This window comes from Pelobates fuscus, chromosome 4, assembly GCF_036172605.1.
Source record: "Pelobates fuscus isolate aPelFus1 chromosome 4, aPelFus1.pri, whole genome shotgun sequence".
Taxonomy (NCBI): Eukaryota; Metazoa; Chordata; class Amphibia; order Anura; family Pelobatidae; genus Pelobates; species Pelobates fuscus.
The window spans coordinates 28,794,221-28,817,697 of record NC_086320.1 but is presented as its reverse complement, the minus strand read 5'-3'; the positions used below and the strand labels follow the sequence as shown (position 1 = coordinate 28,817,697).

General features: G+C 42.9%; 1 protein-coding gene across 1 annotated transcript in view; it reads right to left on the bottom strand.

Annotated features, from left to right (window-relative positions):
- The window catches only part of ZFAT (zinc finger and AT-hook domain containing), a 233,994-nt gene that overhangs the window by 3,281 nt on the left and 207,236 nt on the right, over positions 1-23,477 (bottom strand). Inside the window, exons 14-15 of the mRNA XM_063451038.1 lie at positions 12,036-12,159; positions 278-408 (exon numbers count right to left, since the gene is read on the bottom strand). Of these exons, the coding sequence (XP_063307108.1) occupies positions 278-408; positions 12,036-12,159 (255 nt within the window). The remainder of the gene's footprint in view (positions 1-277; positions 409-12,035; positions 12,160-23,477) is intronic.

The window sequence follows — 23,477 nt, the reverse complement described above, 5'->3', positions numbered from 1 at the left end:
TGGTCTAGGGCTGAAATAAGTATTTACTAAACCCTATGCAATTACTGTACCATATAAAAATGTTACCGTGATGCAATACGTTGAAATCAAGTGAGGTTTGGGGACAATATTCTGATTTCCTTTACCAAGTACAAAATGATTACAGGGCTGTGTTTTTTTAAACTGTTTTGCAATATGGGAGTGATTCTAGAACGCATGAAATAGTAGTTGCCAATCACTTGTTAAATAATAACATATGAAAAAAGTCCGCTAAACGGAAACAAAACAATGATCTCACCTGTTCAACCACTGTAACAGTCCCAGGTGCCATAGCAACTACAGAAGCGACAGCAGCTGCGTCGTGCGACTCTGTGCCCAGCTCGATGATCTGTTGAAGTATGTTTACAGCCGTAGAGTCAAGTTTTTCACCTAAGCAGAAAATGAAATTGACACTTGTTATTTGCAGGTAGAAGCATAGTTTTATGTTTTAAACCTTTAAACGTTTGCGGGCTTTTTTCTGAAATGCAGAAAGTTAACTACAGATTATTTACTCAATGTATAAAACGATTACGCGGTTAGAAGATGAACCCCTAATACTTTGGGGTAATATTATTTTAATAATACGTATTATTCGTATTATTCCTTAGTCCACTTTCTCAAAGATGGGTTTAAGTAGAATCGGGTATTTAGTAACCACTTTACACTGTATCAGATTAAACAATGTATCCCCTGGTTCCAAGGTATTTCTAATGTTCCAAATGCCTTAAATAATGTCTACTTGCTGTACTTCAGTCCTCACTTGCAGCGCAGAATGCTGCCATTTCCTCTCATGTACCCTCTGTGTAATTTTAGCTAAACAGTAAACTTACACATTGTAACATCACACTGCCTAACTGTCAGGATTACAATTGATCCAACACACAGTATTAGTATCACACTTAGGAATAAGGATAACGTCTAACCGGACCTTAGAATGGCCGGACTTAACGTACCAGAGAATAGTCAAAATACTAGCCAAGGTCAAGAACACAGAACGAAACACAGTTGCAAGGAATAGCCAATAGTCAGGGATACCAGAATACAGGTAAGTCAGAACGAACCCAAAGTCAATAACCAAAGAAACACGATCAGAAACACACTCTTGGATAACCAGCAAAAGGAAACCACAACAGGGCAATGATTATTGAGTTTAAATATCCCTCTTGTGAATCCAATTGGCCGTATCCAGCCTTTGACCCCAAAACGTGCACATGCGTCCTTTGCGTCACGTCATCCGTACGTCGACGAAGCTACCATCGTAAACAGACGTGGGGCTACATAACAGTGTGGATCCACAGCGGCCGGCGTCCACTGGCATGTCACAAAAGCCTGGTCTTATGGCATAGGACCGCCGAGCAGCACTTCTCCTATTCCTGGACAGGTGATTTTTGTCGTGCATAGCATATGGAGAGGATGTAAAGGTGACACTAACATTTCAAATGGACAAAGAGGGACATTTTAATTTCAAGGGTGTGGCTGTGGGTTGGCCAGGGGCCGGGCTGCTCTGAGAAATTTTAGGTGGCTTACTAATACAAATGTAAGCAACTAAAAAAAAAAAAAAAACAAGAACAATGTATCTTATTTACAGACTGATTTCTAATCACATTTATTGTAGTTTAAACACACGTTACTGGAAGTATTATTGCTGTGGAGCTCAGTTATACACTCAGAGACACAGTATGGAACTCCTGTCAGAGGGATTTGGGCCCAAAATGGGAACTGTCCCACCTAAATAGGGATTCTTGGGAGGTATGTAAGGCTTTCACGGAACGAGGGCCTTGCAAATTGTAGTAACATTTCTAACATAGCTGGAACTGGAAAAACATTGTAAAAAACATTTGCCATTGGGTTATTTTGGCCTGATATGTTCAATTATTTATCCATTCACCAATAACACTAGTTTAGCATATAAATCTAATCCTGTACTCTAAATTTATAGCAAGACAAATATCAAATTGTTGAAAGAAACACTGTTTTTTTAAGGACTTATTTTATGAGTAGCTATATGATGCTGTTACAATGCTTTTTTTCTTTATTTGATTTTTTTTCATCGTTGTGATGTTCTGATTCTCTGAAGCCACCATCTGCGTGGCCATCTGCAATTTTCCCAATATACTAACAACTGCTCTTTACACCAATTTGCTGATTGGAAAACAAATAATGTTTAGAAATTGGACTTGAGCTCCCTTTGTGCGTTATGACAGTACAATCATTCTGATCTAATCTAAGTTTGCTTGAATAGGCATATATAGGGGATTGCAGGCTTTTTGAATTGATTTTTTCAGAAAGGAAAGCGGACTTGTATCTTAAGAAAATACAAATCATTCAAAAGAAAAACAGAAAGAAAATGGAAGTGAGATGGTGCGTGAGATGGGTGGGCAATATATGGATTCCAGTTCTGAGTACGCAAACGCATGCTCGGTGATACTATAGTACACAACAAGTGGTCGGGCAGTGCGATATACTTGCTATATATGTATGTATGTATACACAGTTGTAATCAAAATTATTCAACCCCCACTGAAAATCAGGTTTATTGCCAAAATGTACAAACTTCCAGCTGTTTGCAATGAACAAGTCAAACAAAAGCAATTCAAATAGCTCAACACAAAGAATGCTTCAAGTGGTTTCCCCAAATCCAACTGAAAATGCAACGTATAATGACTTCTCCAATCTCAAAATTATTTAACCCCTGAATAGAATCCTTCACAAGTGCACAAATATGAAAAACGAGTGTTGTTTAAAACACACCCGATGCAAATAATCAAGGGCTTCATTAGTTGCACCAGGTGTGCTTTAGCTGGAACACTTGAAATATCCGACTTAGCTAGGGGTTTGTTGAGTGTCACATTTGACTGCATGTTAGGAATATGGCAAGTCAAAAGAATTATTATTATTATTGCCATTTATTTAGCGCCAACAGATTCTGTAGCGCTTTACAATGTAAGAATGGTCCTCAAATAAAGAGAAGAGATCACTGCCCTCCACAAGCAAGGAACAGGATACAGAGTTGCATAGTTTACAAGTTCAAAGTTAAAGGAACAGTGGTTACATTACCTGAACGGGGCAGACAATGGAAGCTATCAGTGGTCGCAACCAAATTTCTGAGAAAGCAGGTTGTGAAAAACCCTAAGTGATTGCAAAAGACTTGCAGCAAGACTTAGTGGTAACAGGCACCAAGATTTAGTGAGAACACTAATTCACGTTCTAGACGCAGAAGGTTTTCATGCCAGAACTTTGGCACTGGAAACACCTGCAGCATGTGGAAGGCAAGACGGATTCATTGAAGTATCAGGGAAATCCAAGAAGAAAACATCTGTGAGGAAGCTGAAGCTTTGGGGTCATTGGACCTTCCAACAAAACAATGATTCCAAGCATACCTCAAATTTCACTAAGGCTTGGTTGCAGAAGAAGTACTGGAAAATTCTACAGTGGCCATCACAGTCACCTGACTTGAATATCTCTGGCAGAATTAGAAGAAGACGGTTGCAGGATGGAAACCCAAGAATATTACTGAGCTGGAAGCCATTGCTCATGAGCAATGAGCTAAGATTCCTAATGAAGGCTGCCAGAAGCTGGTGTCTAGCAATGCATCTAGTTTGCAGCAGGTCATAACAGCAAAAGGGTGATAAAGATGCTTGCCACAACGTGCTTGAATAATTTTGTGACTGGAGAAGTCATTATAAGTTCCATTTTCAGTTGAATTTGGGCAAATGACTTTAAGCTTTGTGGTGTTGAATTATTTCAATTGCTTCTGTTTGATTTGTTCTTTGCAAACAGATGAAAGTCTGTACATTTTGACAATAAATCTGATATCCATTGGGTGTTGAATGATTTTGATTTAACTATATATATATATATATAGTTTTTGGTTGGAGTAACCCTTTAATGCTCGTTTCACAATGAATTATTCTTGGGTAGTTGCTAACACTCACTCGTCAGGATTAGCTATATATATATATATATATATATATATATAATCTAAAGAGAAGAAGCTGTATAGAGCCAAGAAGAGTGGGGTTTGAGTGCTAGAAGATTGTGAAAAGTGAGGATTAATGAGCACCGAGAGATAGCTAATCCTGACGAGTGAGTGTTAGCAACTACCCAAGAATAATTCATTGTGAAACGAGCAACCAAAAACTAGTTGACTTTCAGCACTGGAACCAATGTAGTGAAGAGGAAAATATTCCAACTTGGCAATTTTGAACTAAATGTTGTATCGCTCCCCCCCTCCCTCCCCCCCCCCCCCCCCCCCGTGCAAATTTCTCACCAAGGTCATACAGCTTGTTGAGATTAGCAATACTGATGATTTCAGCCAATCCAAAGCATTGAAAAGCTACTGCACATGCACAGCAATTTCTATGTATTAACTCAATGCATCTCTATGGGGAGCATTCAGTGTCTCCATCCAAAGCATTGGTCCTTTGGCAAACGTGGGTCCTACAATCTTTGCAGAACTGAACCCAGGATGTCTCTATAGTGGCTCTCCAAGTGACATCGACTAGGTGGTGGTGTTTGTGGCGGAACTCGCCTTGACACTGGGCATTGGAGGGGCCTGGCTGCCTGCATCCTACCTGCTGACTCGGGCCCCTGGAAAATTGATACGTTTTAAGAACTGTATTTGGGCCTAATGGATTGTATAATACTGTTCCTAGCCCTTTAAATACTTTGGGGAAAGATTGGTACTTTTTTATATGGCACTTCGGACACAGTCGAAGCAGTCAAAGCAATCGAAGCTGTCGAAGTTACCGAAGTCGTCGAAGTGGCCGGCATTGGACAAAGGACCACGTGGCGGCGGCCATTTTAACTTCGAACACCGCCGACCCTTACCATCGACTCCACTTCGACACTTCGACTAAAGTCGAAGTACCGGCAACACTTCGAACGGGACTTAGTGTTTTTTATGCAGGAAATTGACCGACCGCACAGCCCAAATCCATGGAACTGTTTTGGGCAAGAAAATGTGCTTGCGGTCGGTCATAAAAGAACCGTGTAACTTTTGATATACTGGAGGGATTTGAAAGATTTTTGAGAGTGTTCCTAATTGAAGTATGCTGAGTAAGAAAATGTTTTATGTTTGTGACACGAATATTGTAGAAGTTATAGATATTGTGTAAAAAGTATATTTTAAACTGTATGAATAATGGGATTATGTGGCACACTAAGGGGAGGGGATGTGTGGGATGCACCCGTGATGCTATTGGATATTTTACACCTCCCCTGTGGGCGGTCTTATATGTGTGAGATGGAAATAAAAGCCAGGCTGGATGTGCCAGTCCAGAGTTCCTGCTTAACCCTCAAAGTGAAGTGTCGTCTCATTCTTGGGGGAGGATTTATTGCATGCTGTTTCAGTTTGACTGCTAGGAGTGCAAACCTATTCGTATGGTTCCTATTCAACTGTCTATCATAGGCATGCGCACACGCCTATGTATTGTATTGAGACCGGCAGGGGAGATCTCAGGATCCCCCCTGTCGGTCCATGCAGAGCCGGCGCTATCCGAGCGCCGGCTCTGCTCTCAGCCTCCCCTCACCGGCTCACAGGCATGGAGGGAGGCAGGAGAGGACCCGGGAAGCTATTGCCAGCAGCTCCGCCGGGTTCCTCTCGCGAGATCTGAGCCTTGCCGCGGCAACGCTCAGATCTCGCGTGAGTGAACTCTAGCCCTGCGGGGCTAGAGTTCACTCTCCACTGGACCACCAGGGATGGATGGCAGCAGCAGCAGGATCCCCCCTCCCAGGCATAAGGTAAGAAGGGAGGGGGGATAACTGATCTGCCCCCACCTCCACTGGACTACCAGGGAAGGCAGCAAGGAAGGATCCCCCCTCCCCACATAAAGTAAGAAGGGAGGGGGGATATTAAGTAATGTACCCCCACCTCCACCCCCCACAATCACCCACACACATACACAGCACCCACACACATACACAGCACCTACACACATACAGCACCCACACACAGCACCCTCACAAACACACAGCACCCTCACACACATTACACAAACAGCACCCTCACACTCACACAGCACACTAACAGTACCCTCACAAACACAAACATGACCCTAACAAACACACACACACAGTACATTTACAGCACCCTCACAAGTGCACACACACACACAAACAGCACCCTGACACACAGTCAGTGGCGTACATACCAGGGTCGCAGGGGTCGCGGCTGCGACCGGGCCCGGCCCACCAGGGGGCCCGGCCGCCCTGCGACCCAGGTATGTACCCACAGGGCCAGCCTCTTCTGCTGGGGGGCCCAGGAGCCGGCCACCTCTAGGCCCCCGGGGCTGGCCCTGCTGTCACCCGGCTGGCTGGCTGGCGGGCGCGCGAGGGAGCACTGTACCCTGGGTGCTCCCTCTTCAGCTCCCTCGCGCACCGCACTGAAACCGGAGCCGGAAGATGACGTCATCTTCCGGCTCCGGCATCAGTACGCGGCGCGCGAGGGAGCTGAAGAGGGAGCACCCTGGGGACAGTGCTCCCTTGCGCGCCCGCCAGCCAGCCGGGTGACAGCAGGGCCAGCAACACCACTGGACCCCAAGGAATCCCCCCAGCTCTCCCACAGGTAAGGAGGCTGGGGGGATTAAAAAAAATAAATAAAAACTTTGAGTGTGTGTTAGTGTTAGTGAGTGTGTGTGTTAGTGAGTGTGTGTGTTAGTGAGTGTGTTAGTGTTAGTGAGTGTGTGTGTTGGTGAGTGTGTGTGTTAGTGAGTGTGTGTTAGTGAGTGTGTGTGTTAGTCTTAGTGAGTGTGTGTGTTAGTGTTAGTGAGTGTGTGTGTTAGTGAGTGTGTGTTAGTGAGTGTGTGTTAGTGAGTGTGTGTGTTAGTGAGTGTGTGTTAGTGTTAGTGAGTGTGTTAGTGTTAGTGAGTGTGTGTGTTAGTGAGTGTGTGTGTTAGTGAGTGTGTTAGTGTTAGTGAGTGTGTGTGTTAGTGAGTGTGTGTGTTAGTGAGTGTGTGGGTTAGTGTTAGTGAGTGTGTGTGTTAGTGTTAGTGAGTATGTGTGTTAGTGAGTGTGTGTGTTAGTGAGTGTGTGTGTTAGTGTTAGTGAGTGTGTTAGTGTTAGTGAGTGTGTTAGTGTTAGTGAGTGTGTGTGTTAGTGAGTGTGCGTGTGTGTTAGTGAGTGTGTGTTAGTGAGTGTGTTAGTGTGAGTGTGTGTGTGTGTGTTAGTGAGTGTGTTAGTGTTAGTGAGTGTGTGTGTGTTAGTGTGTTAGTGAGTGTGTTAGTGTTAGTGTGTGTGTTAGTGTTAGTGAGTGTGTGTGTTAGTGTGTGTGTGTTAGTGTTAGTGAGTGTGTGTTAGTGTTAGTGAGTGTGTGTGTTAGTGAGTGTGTTAGTGTTCGTGAGTGTGTGTGTGTGTTAGTGAGTGTGTGTGTTAGTGTTAGTGAGTGTGTTAGTGTTAGTGTGTGTGTTAGTGTTAGAGTGTGTGTGTTAGTGTTAGTGAGTGTGTGTGTTAGTGTTAGAGTGTTTGTGTGAGTGTGTGTTAGTGTTAGTGAGTGTGTGTGTGTTAGTGAGTGTGTGTGTTAGTGTTAGTGAGTGTGTTAGTGTTAGTGTGTGTGTTAGTGTTAGAGTGTGTGTGTTAGTGTTAGTGTTAGTGAGTGTGTGTGTTAGTGTTAGAGTGTTTGTGTGAGTGTGTGTTAGTGTTAGTGAATGTGTGTGTTAGTGAGTGTGTGTGTTAGTGAGTGTGTGTGTTAGTGTTAGTGAGTGTGTGTGTTAGTGTTAGTGAGTGTGTTAGTGAGTGTGTGTGTTAGTGAGTGTGTTAGTGTGAGTGAGTGTGTGTGTTAGTGTGTGTTAGTGAGTGTGTTAGTGTTAGTGAGTGTGTGTTAGTGAGTGTGTTAGTGTTAGTGAGTGTGTTAGTGTTAGTGAGTGTGTTAGTGTTAGTGAGTGTGTGTGTTAGTGTTAGTGAGTGTGTGTGTTAGTGTTAGAGTGTGTGTGTTAGTGTTAGAGTGTGTGTGTTAGTGTTAGAGTGTGTGTGCTAGTGTTAGAGTGTGTGTGCTAGTGTGTGTGTCTGTTACTGAGTATGTTTGTGTGCGTCTGTCACTGAGTGTGTGTCTGTCAGTAAATGTGTGCGTCTGTTCATGAGAGTGTGTGTGTGTCTTAAGCACTTACCTTTCTCCAGCGCCGGACTCCCTTAACGCTGGGGATCTCTCCGTCCCGATCCGCCTCTCAGCTCCGAATGCACATGCGTGGCAAGAGCCACGCGCGCATACAAACCGCCCATAGGAAAGCATTATTCAATGCTTGAGTAAGAGGTTAGAGAGAGTAAGAGGTCCCATTGCTTTCAATATTATTACCTCCAAGGAAGGTCTTACTTTTAATTGTATTTACATTAGCACACTATAGGACTCCAACTTTATACAGGGGTTTTCATTCCCTGTTTTACCATTTATTATCCGAATATGTTGGGCTCCTTGATGTGTGTCTAGAATTATTTATTGGGACCTGTATTGTGATTGCTCTACTCTAGTTCACATATGTTGCCCTCTTGCCGATTATGTTTATATCGGCATAATTAGTGATTACATTAAGCATCTTTTTTCAGGCAACATTTTGTCCTTTTGGGCTCTTGATGCTGTTTTACTTTGTAACTTTCTGTTACATTTTTTCAGGCATCAGTAGTCCCCCCCTCTATGACGTGGCAGTGTAACGAGCAGCCGCCCCCTTTTCTCCCTCGGCCGGCATCATGCTCCCTGCCCGTCCTATATTGAGGCCCCCCCCCCTCCGTGACGCGGCGGAATCCGATTGGCCGCGTGACGTAACATGAGGGGCGGGCTCTTCCTCATTTAAACCATGCTGGGGCACGAGTAGCTTTCACTGCTCTTGACAAAGGCGCCACATAGCGCCGAAACGCGCGTCGAGTTAGACACTGGGGTGTTGGGGCTTTTTTTATTTTAACATGTCTGGGTCTCTCTGGTAGCGATATGTCTCTTAGCGGTCAATAGATTTAGGGCTGTTTCCTGCCTGGCGTTTTTGCCGCATAGCTTTAGGAAGGCTTTAGGAAGACTCTATTTACTTACCTCCTAAGGGTTTGCCTCTCAGGTACTGCAGTTATGTTTCAAGTTACATTCAGGGACTCCTCTGCTGATATCTCCTATTTCTGTTAGCCCGCAATTACTCTGTTCTGTTCGGATAGGGCTACCTAGCATTTTTAGTATCGTATGCAGTTAGGAGTTTAGGCTATCTACCCCTCTTACTCGAAACTACAAGGAGGGCTTCAAATTATTATTTTTTAACTTTATACATATGGAGCTTGCCTTCCTAAGTGTTCTGTAGGTTGGGGGCTATTTAGAGGTGTCTCCATAGTGGCACTGACTCTCAGTTCTACCTGTACCTACATAACTTACTGTAGAGGTCACCCGCTGGCTTTTTTGCTGCCCTCAGACAATTATATAGGTGACACCTCCACCTTGACTGCTAGTCGTACTAGGTGGGCAGCTCATACCAGGGGCCGACTCACTTTATGGTCTACAAAGGTGACCGCACTACGCCTTTGAACTGTGCTTATGCAGTGGAGGTTCACTTACGTACCTATAAGTCCTATAACAGGGTTGGAAGGTTCTGAATAAATCCCCTGAAAAAAAATATACTGAAAAGTTTGCAAGCCTATTTATGCATTGGCCCCCCGGGCAACTGCCCAGCATGCCCATGCGTTAAGACAGGCCTATAAGAGGGTTGGAAGGTTCTGAATAAATCCCCTGAAAAAAAATATACTGAAAAGTTTGCAAGCCTATTTATGCATTGGCCCCCCGGGCAACTGCCCAGCATGCCCATGCGTTAAGACAGGCCTGGTACAAAGCCACATCAAAAGGTTTACACTGTATTTGTTTAACTGTGAATTGCAATGAATTGCAAACTGATCTGCAAATTTAGCCTTAGATGGTAAATTTAGAAAAATTCACAAAGCCAGCTATATTCACTATTTAAATAATTAAGCCTAAATTATGATACTCTTTTTTTAATTCATTACAAATCAACTATTTGGCGAATAACACTACCACTAGCCCACCGCTAGCCCACCGCTGAGTTTGACTTGGCTTATCTAGCCTGTCGCTTGTATATGGTCCCCCTGCGATATACTCCACATATAGTATATTACTTCGCAGGGGTATACCTATGTGACCTCCTATTTAATTTAATTTGCTTTATTTGTAAGGTTGAGACCTAGTGCGTGTTGCACGTGTTTCCACATATATACCCCCTCTACCCCTCCCCCCTTTTCCCTTTTTTTCACAGTTTATCTGCACCTCCTTGGTTTACCAATTTTTGGTTTTTTAGCAACTTAACTTCTTATTAAAGACTTTTTTATTTTCTACGTACCTTTTTACATTTACTTGCATGATGCAGCCATGGGACTTTAGTTAATTTTGTACCCTTCTGTATGGGCACACCCTCGATTAGTGGTCTTTGGAGGCAGGGCCCTTGCTCTCCCTTCCATCTACCCTAATACTTGGGATTTCTTCTTTTGTTCATTATTCAATGCTTTCCTATGGACGTTCAGCGTCTTCTCACTGTGATTTTCACAGTGAGAATCGCAGAAAATCCTCTAGCGGCTGTCAATGAGACAGCCACTAGAGGCTGGATTAACCCTCAGTGAAACATAGCAGTTTATCTGAAACTGCTATGTTTTCAGCTGCAGGGTTAAAACTAGAGAGACCTGGCACCCAGACCACTTCATTGAGCTGATGTGATCTGGGTGTCTGTAGTGGTCCTTTAAGTGTATGTGTTTATGCATGCACTGGCATACATACCGCGGTCGCACGGGTCGCAGCCCTGCAACCAGGTGCCCGCCGCCATATGTTGCGGCCCCAGCCTGCGCAGAGTAACCGCTCGCGCGGGGGTAGCCCGGATCAGTTTTCGCACCGGGGCCCTATGGGTTGTGTGTACGCCACTGCACACAGTACATTCACAGCACCCTCACAAGCACGTACACACAAACACCCTCACCCACATAGTACACTACCAGCAACCTTACACACACACATCACACTAACAGCACCCTCACACAGCACACACACAGCTTTGTGTGTGTGTGTGTGTATATATGTGTATATATATATATACATATATACATACATATATATATATATATATATATATATATACCACGTGTGCTTGTGCTTTAGGGTGCACACCCTAATCGAATAGGCTGCGCACGCCTATGCTGTCTATAGCAGTCAGAGGCTTGAGAGGATTTATATGCTTCTCAGATTCGGTGATTGTGGTGTCTGCCAGAGTGCTTGGAGTCCTCAGGAAACGCTAGGAGCATCCTTCAACGGAGGTACCCAGTCGGGGTGCCAGGTGATCCGTTACAGTGTTAGGGAGCAATGTAAACACTTCCTTTTCTCAGAAAGGGCAGCATTTACACTGGTGAGGCTGCTTAATGATCACAGCTAAAAGAAGAGCTGTCTTAACATAATTATAGGCCCCAGGGCAAAGCAGTGCACTGGGGCCCAGGCTACACAATTACTCACAGGTAAAAAAATGTAAATTATTAATAAAATTAAGATTACATTTATTGGTACCTCCAACAAGAGGTGATTAGTCCACTTAAATGTTTTAATAAAGAGGGTTGGAAGGTTCTGAATAAATCCCCTGAAAAAAAATATACTGAAAAGTTTGCAAGCCTATTTATGCATTGGCCCCCCGGGCAACTGCCCAGCATGCCCATGCGTTAAGACAGGCCTGGTACAAAGCCACATCAAAAGGTTTACACTGTATTTGTTTAACTGTGAATTGCAATGAATTGCAAACTGATCTGCAAATTTAGCCTTAGATGGTAAATTTAGAAAAATTCACAAAGCCAGCTATATTCACTATTTAAATAATTAAGCCTAAATTATGATACTCTTTTTTTAATTCATTACAAATCAACTATTTGGCGAATAAACCTTATTTGTTTCTTAATTGCCACTAACTAACTGGTCTGAAACTATATTACCATAAAAGGAATGCTATTTCGTAACTTTAAACTCCTTAATATTCCAAATTCATTGAAGAAAAAGAGAGACTTCATGATTCACTTACTGGTTTCAGACGTATATCTCAGGTCCTGGAGAGCGGCTACAGCTGCCTGTGTCCCTTGAACATCTGTCTCAGCCTCCGCGATGTGAAGGTATTGGGTAGACGTCTCCTCTGATGCATTAGCCGCCTGCAAAATTCAACACAGCAAGAAAGTGCATTAACTGCAAGGTCAATGTTAACCTCCACATAACTAGACACATAGACAACAAACTCACTGTGTGCCCACAGGGTTAAATAATGCTGTAAAACACACTTTTACTTTTAAAACTAATTGCATGTGTATTTTACATAGCAAAGAAGTGCAAAATGTACTGAGACAAGATGGAAACAAAATATTTAGTTATATATTCCCTATGATGCTTACTCATAGGCTTGAGTTAAATATTCCAAAATGCACATTTCTGAATTATAGGGAATAGAAATGACAAATCCAACAAGTGTTTCTGTGAACATCTATCTTCTCCATGTACTTGGATTGCTGCCCAGCAGTGTGTAGAATTGAACTAATTTTCCAAATTAACAACATAATTCCTGCATACAGAACATTTCAGATATCCATGGGAGTATCTTGGAGGACCAGCAATTTTTGTCCTGAGAAACAAGTACAAGCACATGGCTTTATTTAGTGCCTGAAACACTCAGATCTCATTGTGGATGATCCTGTGCAATACAAGGGTCTGAGAAACAAATAAGGCTGTGGTCACAATGTAGGACATCATATACTCCAGCAGCCTCCAACAACGTTGCCTGCGTAAGTGAAGCCATTACCACCAGTCTGTGTGATGAATGTCAGGAGCACTGTCTAACTTTTCATTGAGTCCAGTTTCAAATTCAGGAACACTGCACATTCTCATCACAGTCTGGTAACCTGATTGTTTTCAGATACCACAATCCACAGGCACAAGTATGCCTAGATCAGGCCAGGTCAGGAGAAGAAAGATTGTCCCATATAGTGCTAGGCAGCAAAGGAACAAACCCGCCATACTCCATTTTCCTATCAGTAGACAACCCGACCCATTTCTCCAGAAATATGTTGCCATCAGGCTGTAGGTCATAACACACTTTGCTCTTGCAGCCCACTTAGCAACTGCCCCTCTTGCCAGCCCTTCCGTACAGAAGATGCTGATTCCACCAAAAAAGGAGAGACCCTCCATGAACGTAGGGCAGCAAGATACATAACATTCTGGAAAGTTCTGCTGATTGTTAACGCTGTGTCTATCAATAACTATTGCAAATGCAAAATATTGTCCAATACTCCTTAGAACATTAAGCAGTTCTTTTTGTTGCATTTTTGAGCTAGGCAACATTATAAGCATGTTCTAGTCTTCCTCAGTGCATCTATGAATTGACACAGTAAGTACTGGCATGGGTGTGCTGGTGAAAGGTAAACTTTAGTGAATTTGTCACTTTCTATCAAGTGTATTCACAATAGTATGTACTGCCAGGAATTCAAAGAGAATTCTAAAGCTTACACCAAAATAGCTGAGCAAGAAATCTGTTATTTCAGGAATTTCATTTATGATAGTTCACACTTTAAAGGACCACTATAGGCACCCAGACCACTTCAGCTTAATGAAGTGGTCTGGGTGCCTGGTCCAGCTAGGTTTAACCCTTTTTCTATAAACATAGCAGTTTCAGAGAAACTGCTATGTTTATATTAGGGTTAATCCAGCCTCTAGTGGCTGTCTCATTGACAGCCGCTAGAGGCGCTTCCACACATCTCACTGTGAAAATCACAGTGAGAAGACGCCAGCGTCCATAGGAAAGCATTGAGAATGCTTTCCTATGAGACTGGCTGAATGCGCGTGCGGCTCTTTCCGCGCATGCGCATTCAGCTGAGAAGGAGGAGAGTCCCCTGCCCGGCGCTGGAGAAAGAGGTAAGTTTAACCCCTTCCACCCCTAGAGCCCGGCGGGAGGGGATCCCTGAGGGTGGGGGCACCCTCAGGACACTATAGTGCCAGGAAAACATGAATGTTTTCCTGGCACTATAGTGGTCCTTTAATGAATAATTCTGCTGAATATGATAATGATAATTCATTGTCATAATTAATGATACTAATAATAATAATGAGCTGAATATAATAACTTTATTCAGTGAATATGCTAATTCAACGCAATATGTTTCAATTGACCTATAAATAAACTGGACAACCTGCAGGGTTATTCATTGAAGTGAGAATTGCCGGAAAGTGAATTTCAAATATAAGGCTAAAATAGGCGGCATGGCCAGAACCCGGACTGAATAGTGCTGTAGTGGAGGAGCTCTACCCTGAAGAACTTTTCCAAGCACAAAACAATAAAAACTCAGCTGATCGAACATGGCACAACATTTGGCAAAGAAAAATACCGACAATCTATCCTACAAGCCTCAATGGACAGTGTGTCCAACAAACTACAAATCGACACTACAAGCAGCAATAGTTGAAAAACGAAAAAACATACAATGCTTAGGATCCCACATTGCACATCTAGAATCCAAAATGGAGGACATCACAGAAGCCCACAACACACTGGCAGATTGGGATAAACAAATGGAAGACCAAATTGAGAAGTACAAAATAGGTTAATATATATATATTGAGGACAGATCCAAAAGACAAAATATATGCCTGACAATGATGCATATTAATATAATTTATAGAGGTGTTTCCCCTGTTGATAATGCCCACTGATTTACCAAACCCAATTTTAAAAATAATATTTTGAATCCGAACTTAAATAAACATAAGGAATGAATAAACTTGTATGTGTTGTAATTTGCGTCACTGAAAGACAAAGTGAACACAGAATTGATTTGGAGAATTTTTAGAAATTGCTATTTTGGCTTAAATTTCCAAATTTACTTTGAATTCCAGTGAATAACTCTGTCGTTCTAGATTTCCAGAAAGAATTCACCACAAAATGAGGACAGCAGACAAGGATATCAGGGCTGGTAGAAGGTATCATTCAATCAGGATTATTCACTAAAGTGTGAACTTTCGGGAATTCAAAGCACATCAAAGTGGATTTTACATTTAGGGCGCAATAGAAAAAAATTAAGGCAATACAATATAATGTTATTTTGGTAATTTCTCATTTGTAGTTTGCTATGCGGGTCTATCTACTAACTTAACACAGGGATAATATTACATTGTGCTACAGTACAAGTGCAAAAACATTTAAATAAATCAATAGATTTATTTAGTGATGAGGCAGTGAAGACTACATGAAGTCTATGAATTTAATTTTAACTTAATGAGCTATTCTACTTGTTGGGGGAATATCGTTTACATATCTATTCTAGATAAGAAATGTGAGCAATTAAAAGATCACTTATTTTTTTTTCTACTTCTTCCAAACTGTCAGCAGATTTTTCTAAAAAGAATTTATAAAGGATAAAAGAAATCAGTTAAATTGAATATTCTTTGTGACGGACCTCCTGTACTCCGACTGAGCGCCTTTCGCCAATATTTCCCTATTACTGGAAAAGAATCGCTAAGGTGACTTTCTGTGGATCCCTCACCCACTGAGCACTCACTGAGCACTATGTAAGAGGGAATCCCTTATTGACCATTTTTATTATTTTTTTCCTTTTTTTCGTTAAATTTATGTTTGTTCATTTGAACTTATAAGCTGGACTAGTGTAGCAACGGCAGTTTAAGGGGACAGTGTACAGTGCTTACCAAGGATAGAACACCCACGAAGGTGTTGGGGGGAGTTTATAGGAGATTAGAACTAGAGGTCTATTGGGTACTTTAACCTTCACTCTACTATTTAGACCATTACATATATCCTATTACCCTATGATACTTTAAAGCTATCCTGCAGCTAATGTATAACGGACACTTTATGTCCTTTCCAATACTGTGTGACTCTGTCTCCCTCTATCTACCTGTCCAACCTCTATAAGATTCAAAGGTATCTAACTCATTACCTTCTTTTTTCTTCCCCTGTGGATTACCCAATAGGAATTTTTTGATACTATGCTTTAATTCCTATTTTGGCGTTCAGATACATCCACTAGGGATTCTTTAGTTGGTTTTAAAAGCATTCTCTAGACACTGTCATTTGTATCCTCTCTATAGTCTGTCCAATAAAGTTACAGTGTATTAATGTTTATGCTAGGATACATACTTCTTTAGTGTCTCTAATATCACTATGCTTTATCTTTAGATACCTTGTCTTTTGGACATATCTATAGGTATATCTCCAAACTATCCATTGTTCTACCTTTCCAACATACCAGGTTGATTGGTAGCTTTTCTCTTCCTTTGCTTTGTTTTGAAAGAGGGGGGGGGGAGCTTTCCAATCTGTACACTCTTTTGTAATCGCTAAGGTGACTATAGCCTTTCCTAAAACACCAGTTGAGACATAGTGAAGGGGTAAACAATAACACACTTACGTAAAGGGACATTTCTCACTGGGGGTCATCATAGTAAACAAAGGGTCCCCTCCCTGAAGTCTCTGTGTCTAGGATATAATGCAATGAACTAATTAACAATATGATTTTTTTAACTCCCAGACAATAGGGAGCCATACAGTATAAACCCCAAAATATAACTTTCCCCACATGTACAGGTTACAAGTCATGCATCCCTGGACAGGGATCGCTCCTTATAGTAAACTGTCCAAACTTCGCTTGATCAGAGGTTTGTAGCCTGAGTAATCGTCGATTAAAGCTTCAGCACGATGCGGCTAACCTCCGATCCAACGCAGAGTTCCAGGCTGTTGTCAGGAAAGTGCCAGTCGTCACTCAGTGGAAGGGGACTATCCCTAACTTTTGAGAGTTTTCATTAGCCTTCGATCTCTTTTGCCTTCCCTCCAATTAATGTTCTCCTAGGTGTCCCAGTGCAGGAGTGGTGGTTGATGAAAGGTCTACCGGCTAGCCGCCAGACCTGGGTGGGATTCCAAGGCGGTTTGCACATATCTCCTGCTGGTGCAACCCTGGCTTTCCCGGCCAGCATTAACGGCTCTCAGGGGTGGTACTCCACTGCCTGGAGGGTGTGACATAAGGAGGTGGATGCAAGGGTGTGAAGTAGCTCTTTTGAGGGGGATTTTCCAAGGGTCGTGAGCCACTTGTTAGTGCGATTGGAGCTGGCTCTGTCACATCCTTTAAATGCAGAGTATTGTATGGTTAAGGAAATGAATTATTAGCTGTGAGAAAGGAGTGGAAGAATATTAGGATTTGAAAATGAACACCTTCTTCATGTTTTTTCTTTTTAAAGAGGTTCAAGTTTCTCAAAATGTTATCAAAACAATATCTTTCACTTAATCCGTGATTCCAACTTGCCACGTCCTGTAAATATATATAAAATGTGATATAACTACTGAATTCCTAATCCATTGCGATAAACACTGCCACAGCATCCCAGGTTTTTATTTATGATAGCTATCTTCTGAAGGGACATGAGAGAACGTCACCCCAAAACAAGGGAGCATGAATGTTTCATTACATTGTCTTGCAAAGTTATTGTAAAGCTTTTATGAGCATGAAACAGACATTTCATAGGGCTAAACGCATAGGCAGCATGGCTCTTTTATTATCTCAGGATTTGCCACTATTCAACCACGTCTTTTCACTTCCATACCTCACAACTGAAGGAGGTCTAAAGTTTGGGGTTGTTTAACCCCTTAAGGACCAAACTTCTGGAATAAAAGGGAATCATGACGTGTCAGACATGTCATGTGTCCTTAAGGGGTTAAAACTCTTTCAACTGGCCCTGAAAATGATGTGGCTGCTTTCAAATGGAAAGAGGTATAAAGCAAAAAAAATAGACCAAAAAAAAAAAAATCAACCTCATTTCAACTCGCCCAGAAATGTCCGTTTTCACAGAGGCTGGCTGAGGGTGATTGGAAAGAGCAGTCCTACAGCACTTGTAGAGGAGCAACGTTGATAATATTGATCTAAACATAATATTAAAACAACGCTCTAGAACAGTTAAGAATAATTACAGTTTGATGTTTTTTTTTTTTTTAATTCAATAGGGAGAAGAATTCTTAAATGACGAGTGAATGAAATTTCTCATGGGTAACGGTTCCTAACTTGACTGATACGGAAAACGTGCTGGGTAATTGCGGAGGATTGATGTGCACCCCTGATTGAGAAAGAATGGCATTATATTAAATCCGAGACACAAACCATTGTTGATGTACCTTTTGCAGCTAACAATGTTCTCCCATTAATCATCAGTATTAGATTGTGCTTACATGGGAGGGATTGCGGCTTATCTGACAAGGACCTGACAGTGCATACATTCATCACAGCAACGCCAGTAGCTTAGCTACGCTCTGTGCCAATGCCACTTAAGCAACACACTAAATTTGATTTGAGGATTTACCGTGATGTCGGGTATTAGACAGATCAAAATGAAAAACCTAGACATATATAAGGAGATGGCTGAAAGAAAATGATTACATGTTTTTTAGATAGCAACTTCAATTTAACTTCCAGAGGCTTTTGTCTGCCAATAATCAACTTCTATCAATTAATAAGACAGTTAAATAATGTAGCCGGGATGATTTTCATTTGCAATGTTCCATTCAGACTGTCTGACACTCACCTACTTTGTTGCTACGTGTTACATTATACAATGTGTTCTGAGTGAAGTGAGCTGGAATGGATAACACTGCTGCATACTTGAACAGCACAAGACGGAATAACAACGACGAAAGCATCCTTTATCTTCTGATTCTTCTTAAGCAGGGGCTTATTCAGTGAATAGGGAGAGGTAAGGTGTACATTTGCGGGGTTTGGTGTATTGCAATTTAGGTCAAAACAGCTATGATGCAAATAAATAAAATAAAATCAGAGACGAAGAATATTTCTAATTAGTCTCTTCTGTCCTCTAAGGGCTACTATAATCTTGTGTTTTTATCTAAGGCACTATTGATCTTGTACTCCTGTTTTATCTAATTAAAAATCCATATTATATAGATTCAATCTTACCACGAATCCAGCGCCGGGAGAAGTCCTCCTCGCATCATTTCAACGTCACAATTGTCACCATGAATCCATCAGTGTTGCAATCGCAGGCTTTGCATAGAGAATACACCCAGAGGTAACGTTTGCACAGAATTGATATTATGAAGCCAGGGAACAGATTTCCTTCATCCAAAGAACGTGGTGACACAACGCTATACTGTCCATGGTCTCAGTAAGAGCAAGAGAGCAAATACTTGACGTTGGACACTGAACATGGGGACGGTAGACTCATTAGCTGCTCTCCGGAATAACTTCAGAATAGTTGGCTGAACTGCTATATTTTAACCTGCAGTTGTATGTGGAGCATGTGCTTTCTGGGGTCTGATGTTCCAAGTCGAAAACCTCTGCTCCGCTCCTCACTTTCTTGTTACAAAGTAGATACTACACAGTGAAGGACTTCTCCACTGCACGTTCTGACAAACTAGAATGTTCTTGTCTGTGTCTTCAATGAAAGACATGGAAGCGACAAAGAAAACTCAACCTTAATGGACGTAGAAAGGGCATGCCCCAAGTAATGCTTACTCCACCCTTCTGTCATGCTTCAGGAACCTCCTGTCAACTCCCAGCAGGCTTTTTACAATTTACGGAAACCATCTGTTCAGTACCATCATGATTTCATCATCGTCACAAACAATATGAGCCACCGAAAATCTACATTAGCTGCTCTCTAGTTGTTAGTATGGTCACATACTTCCTCCTACTACTTAATTCTTAATGTTTTTGTGGTGGAATCTCGGTAAAAATAAATTTAGTAGGCCGAGATTACCACGTGGCATGTGTACGTGCATATGCTGACGTATCGATCAGTTGGTTGCACGAGGCAAGATACAATCAGTAGTGTACGGAGCATGTGCAAGAATACAGGATGTAGTATTCCCCTCCTCCATTGTGCTGGACAAGCCATGCGGTCAAGCAGGAAGTTAATTCTTATTTGTATTTGATTGGTCAAGAGAATGTGCGGGTGGAGCTTAATATGGGAGGAGTTATGTGCCTATATAAGGAGCCTGCACTATTGTCCGGGGCTCAGAACTTGCTGTATTTTGGTGACATTAGTCCCTCTGAGTCCCGATCGGTGATCCAATAAAGAATCTCTTCCTTCCTGAAGAAACCTGTGTCCATCTCTCTGTGCTTGGCTTCCGTCAGTTTCTCCGGTATCATTTGGTGCATTGGCCGGGAAGCTCATCGTTCAACGGTAGCTGAGAGGCAGAGGCGTGAGACGGTCTATCTTTGCCCACGTTCTCTACGGCTGCACCCCTGAACTTCTGCGTGGACCTCCCTTCGTCTCGGCGCCACTGGTCTGTTGTCCAGGAGATCATCGGCCTCTACGTAAGAAGTGCTGGGGTGTCCCCGTCGATGAGTGTGAACTCAGGTTCAGGAACGAGGAGGTAAGACAACTGCTGTTTTAGACGGCAGACCCACTAGGGGTATACCGATTGTGCGGTAGGCCCAAAAGGGGTTTAAATCTGTGTATGGAATCTGCCCCCTCTGTCGGAGGGAAGGAGCGAAGGCGCACCGCTCAATCGAACGCTCTTTAGTAAGACCGTTTGATTTGGTTTGGAGTCAGGCGGGGTTCTGGTGTAAATAGCCCTAGCCGGACACCGGTGTCTTGTCTAGACTAGCGTTCTAGGGTGTATATTTTGTTCGCTAGGTCGGAGGGACCGGGAGACTAAGCGGCGTCTGTGTAAATTCGGTTCGCTAGATCTCAACCTATCTTGGCTAAGTGGGAAGGCGTGTAAATTTGGAACCCACTAGATTTTTGATAGAGTAAATAGACTAAAAGGGTGCTGTTGTAAATTCCGCCCTCTAGTTCGCTATATGTGGTGCTTGGGCAGTGTGGCTAACCAAAACGGATGTAGATAGTTTTAGGTAGTCCATTCAAGGTACTGGCCAATAGTTTAGTTGGGATTGTAAATGTGTTAAAGATTGTTAGTAAAGTGTATATCTTGTTAGATAGCGCGAGCTCAGCCGTCTAGCGAGAGTGTTAATAGTGTGTTGCTGTATCATAGTGCACGGTACCATAACCCTGTATATTTACTGACACTGTATATAAGTACTAATCATTGTCGTCCATTGCATGTTTAACACCATAACCACTAATAATTGTATTGTGACCTTAAATTGTGCTTTGACCTATGCTAACCGTACTGAAACCGCTATTTGTAAAAGACGATGTTACTGGGGTGTGTTATAGACGGGTAATTCGTATATAGAGAATTATAGCGTGGGTGACTGTATAGTTTCGCCAAAGGGCATAATATTGATTATTTAGTGACTGGTGTAACAGCTGTGTGTGTACGGGAATTCCCTGAGTGTTTATTGTGTTATTGTGTACGTTTCACTTGGTAACCGTACCACGTGGTGCTGTTGCCAGAGGAAACGGGTGTGACTGTTGAATAGAACGCGTGCATAGTATTCGTTGTCAACGACGTCCCATTGATAAGTATGGGCACGTCGGAGTCAACGATTTTGGATCCCTTAGGTTGTATGGTAAAGCATTTTAAAAAGGGATTTAAAACATGTGATTTTGGGGTTAAAATGTCTCCTGTACGTTTGGTCAATTTGTGCACTAGGGAGTGGCCTATTTTGGTTGCGGCATGGCCACCACGTGGTAGTTTGGATCCAACCCTGATACAGCGTGTACACGTGGCTGTGTCAGGTAGGCCTGAACTTTACGGACAGTTTCCATATATTGATTGTTGGAGACAGGCCGTAAACGACTCGCCAAAATGGATTCAGATATGCCACGAGGAGCAATGTCGCCTCATGGTGGCCAGGACTTGTTTGTCCACTAGGACTGTGGTTAGGCCCATTTTGGACACGCCCCCTGAGTCCAAGATCCCTTTGCCGCCCCCTTACTTCCCTATAGGAAGAGGTGACGCGAGTGCAGGAAGTTCTATACCCCTCCCCTCATTGCCCTCATCCACTTCCGCTTCCTCCTCTAGTACAGAATCCACCCCCCCCGTATTAAACCTCCCCTTCCGGAACCAGAACCAACCCCCGTTAGATCTGAATATCCTGATTTGGCGCCACTTCAAACTTCCGGTCAAGCTTCTTCTAGCTCGGCTGGGAGTATTCTATTTACTAGCTTTTCCCAAAATCAAGCTCCCACATCCTCATGCCTTATTTCCCCCCGACTGGAACCCATAACTGACGCCCCTCCACGTAGCCCTATACTAACCCGACAACTGACCGGTACCCAACAACTTAGACATTATCAGATGCCTCTTCGTCTGAATCCTGGGTCAGCCTATCTCGATGCCGCAGGTCAAATGGCACATGCTGACCCAGTCTTCGTATATGTCCCGTTCACGACAACCGATCTCTTGAATTGGAAGACCCACAATTCCTCGTACACTGAGAAACCACAAGCTATGACCGATCTGTTCACCTCGATAGTTCAGACACATAATCCGACATGGGCTGATTGCCAGCAGTTATTAATGACATTGTTCAATAATGAGGAAAGGACAAGGATTAACCAAGCGGCCATTAAAGCGCTAGAGGATAGAGCCCGTGCTTTAAATCAAGCCAATCCGGCAGCATGGGCCGCAACACATTATCCTAACACCGATCCCGACTGGAATGTTAATGGCGCAGATATGGTCCAACTCAAAGCCTATAGAGACGCTATAATTGCTGGCATGAAAGCCGGAGGGAAGAAAGCTATTAATATGTCGAAGACAGTTGAGGTGATTCAGAAAAGTGATGAAGCGCCCAGTGTCTTTTATGACCGATTATTGGAGGCATACCGCTTGTATACCCCCTTTAATCCGGAAGACGCTGATAATTCCCGAATGGTAAACTCCGCCTTTGTCAGCCAAGCTTACGGAGATATTAAGTGCAAGCTACAAAAGTTAGAAGGGTTTGCAGGAATGTCCATTACCCAATTAATGGAGGTAGCAAATAAAGTATATATGAACAGGGAAACAGAGACAAAGAAAGAGGAAGAGCGCAAGATGCGTAGAAAGGCAGATATGCTAGCGGTAGCGATCGCAGGCGTAGATAGACGGGGCCCAGATAGAGGCGATAGTAAGTGGAATGAGGAACCTCTGAGTAGAAATCAGTGCGCATACTGTAGGGAAGAAGGGCATTGGAGAAGTGAGTGTCCACGAAGGGAACAGTATGAGAGAGACAGACCTAGGACAGGTTATGGAAACTTTAGAGGCAGAGCGAGAGGTAGAGGAGGCCCCGGAGGGAGCAATGGTAATAGAGGGAGTAATGGGAACAGAGGAAGTGTAAGGGAAGATAGGTATTATCCAGCAGCGCAAAGGTCCCGCGATAGAGAAGGTAGGGACTTTGTAGGATTGTCTGACACGGTCATGGAGGACTATTGATACCGACCGGGCTCCATCCCCCTTGGTCGAGCGGAGCCTATGGTCGATGTATCAATAGGGGGAAAAAGGAGTGCGTTCATGATAGACACTGGTGCTGAACATTCGGTGGTGACTGACCTAGTTGCTCCTCCATCTGGAAGAACTATTACT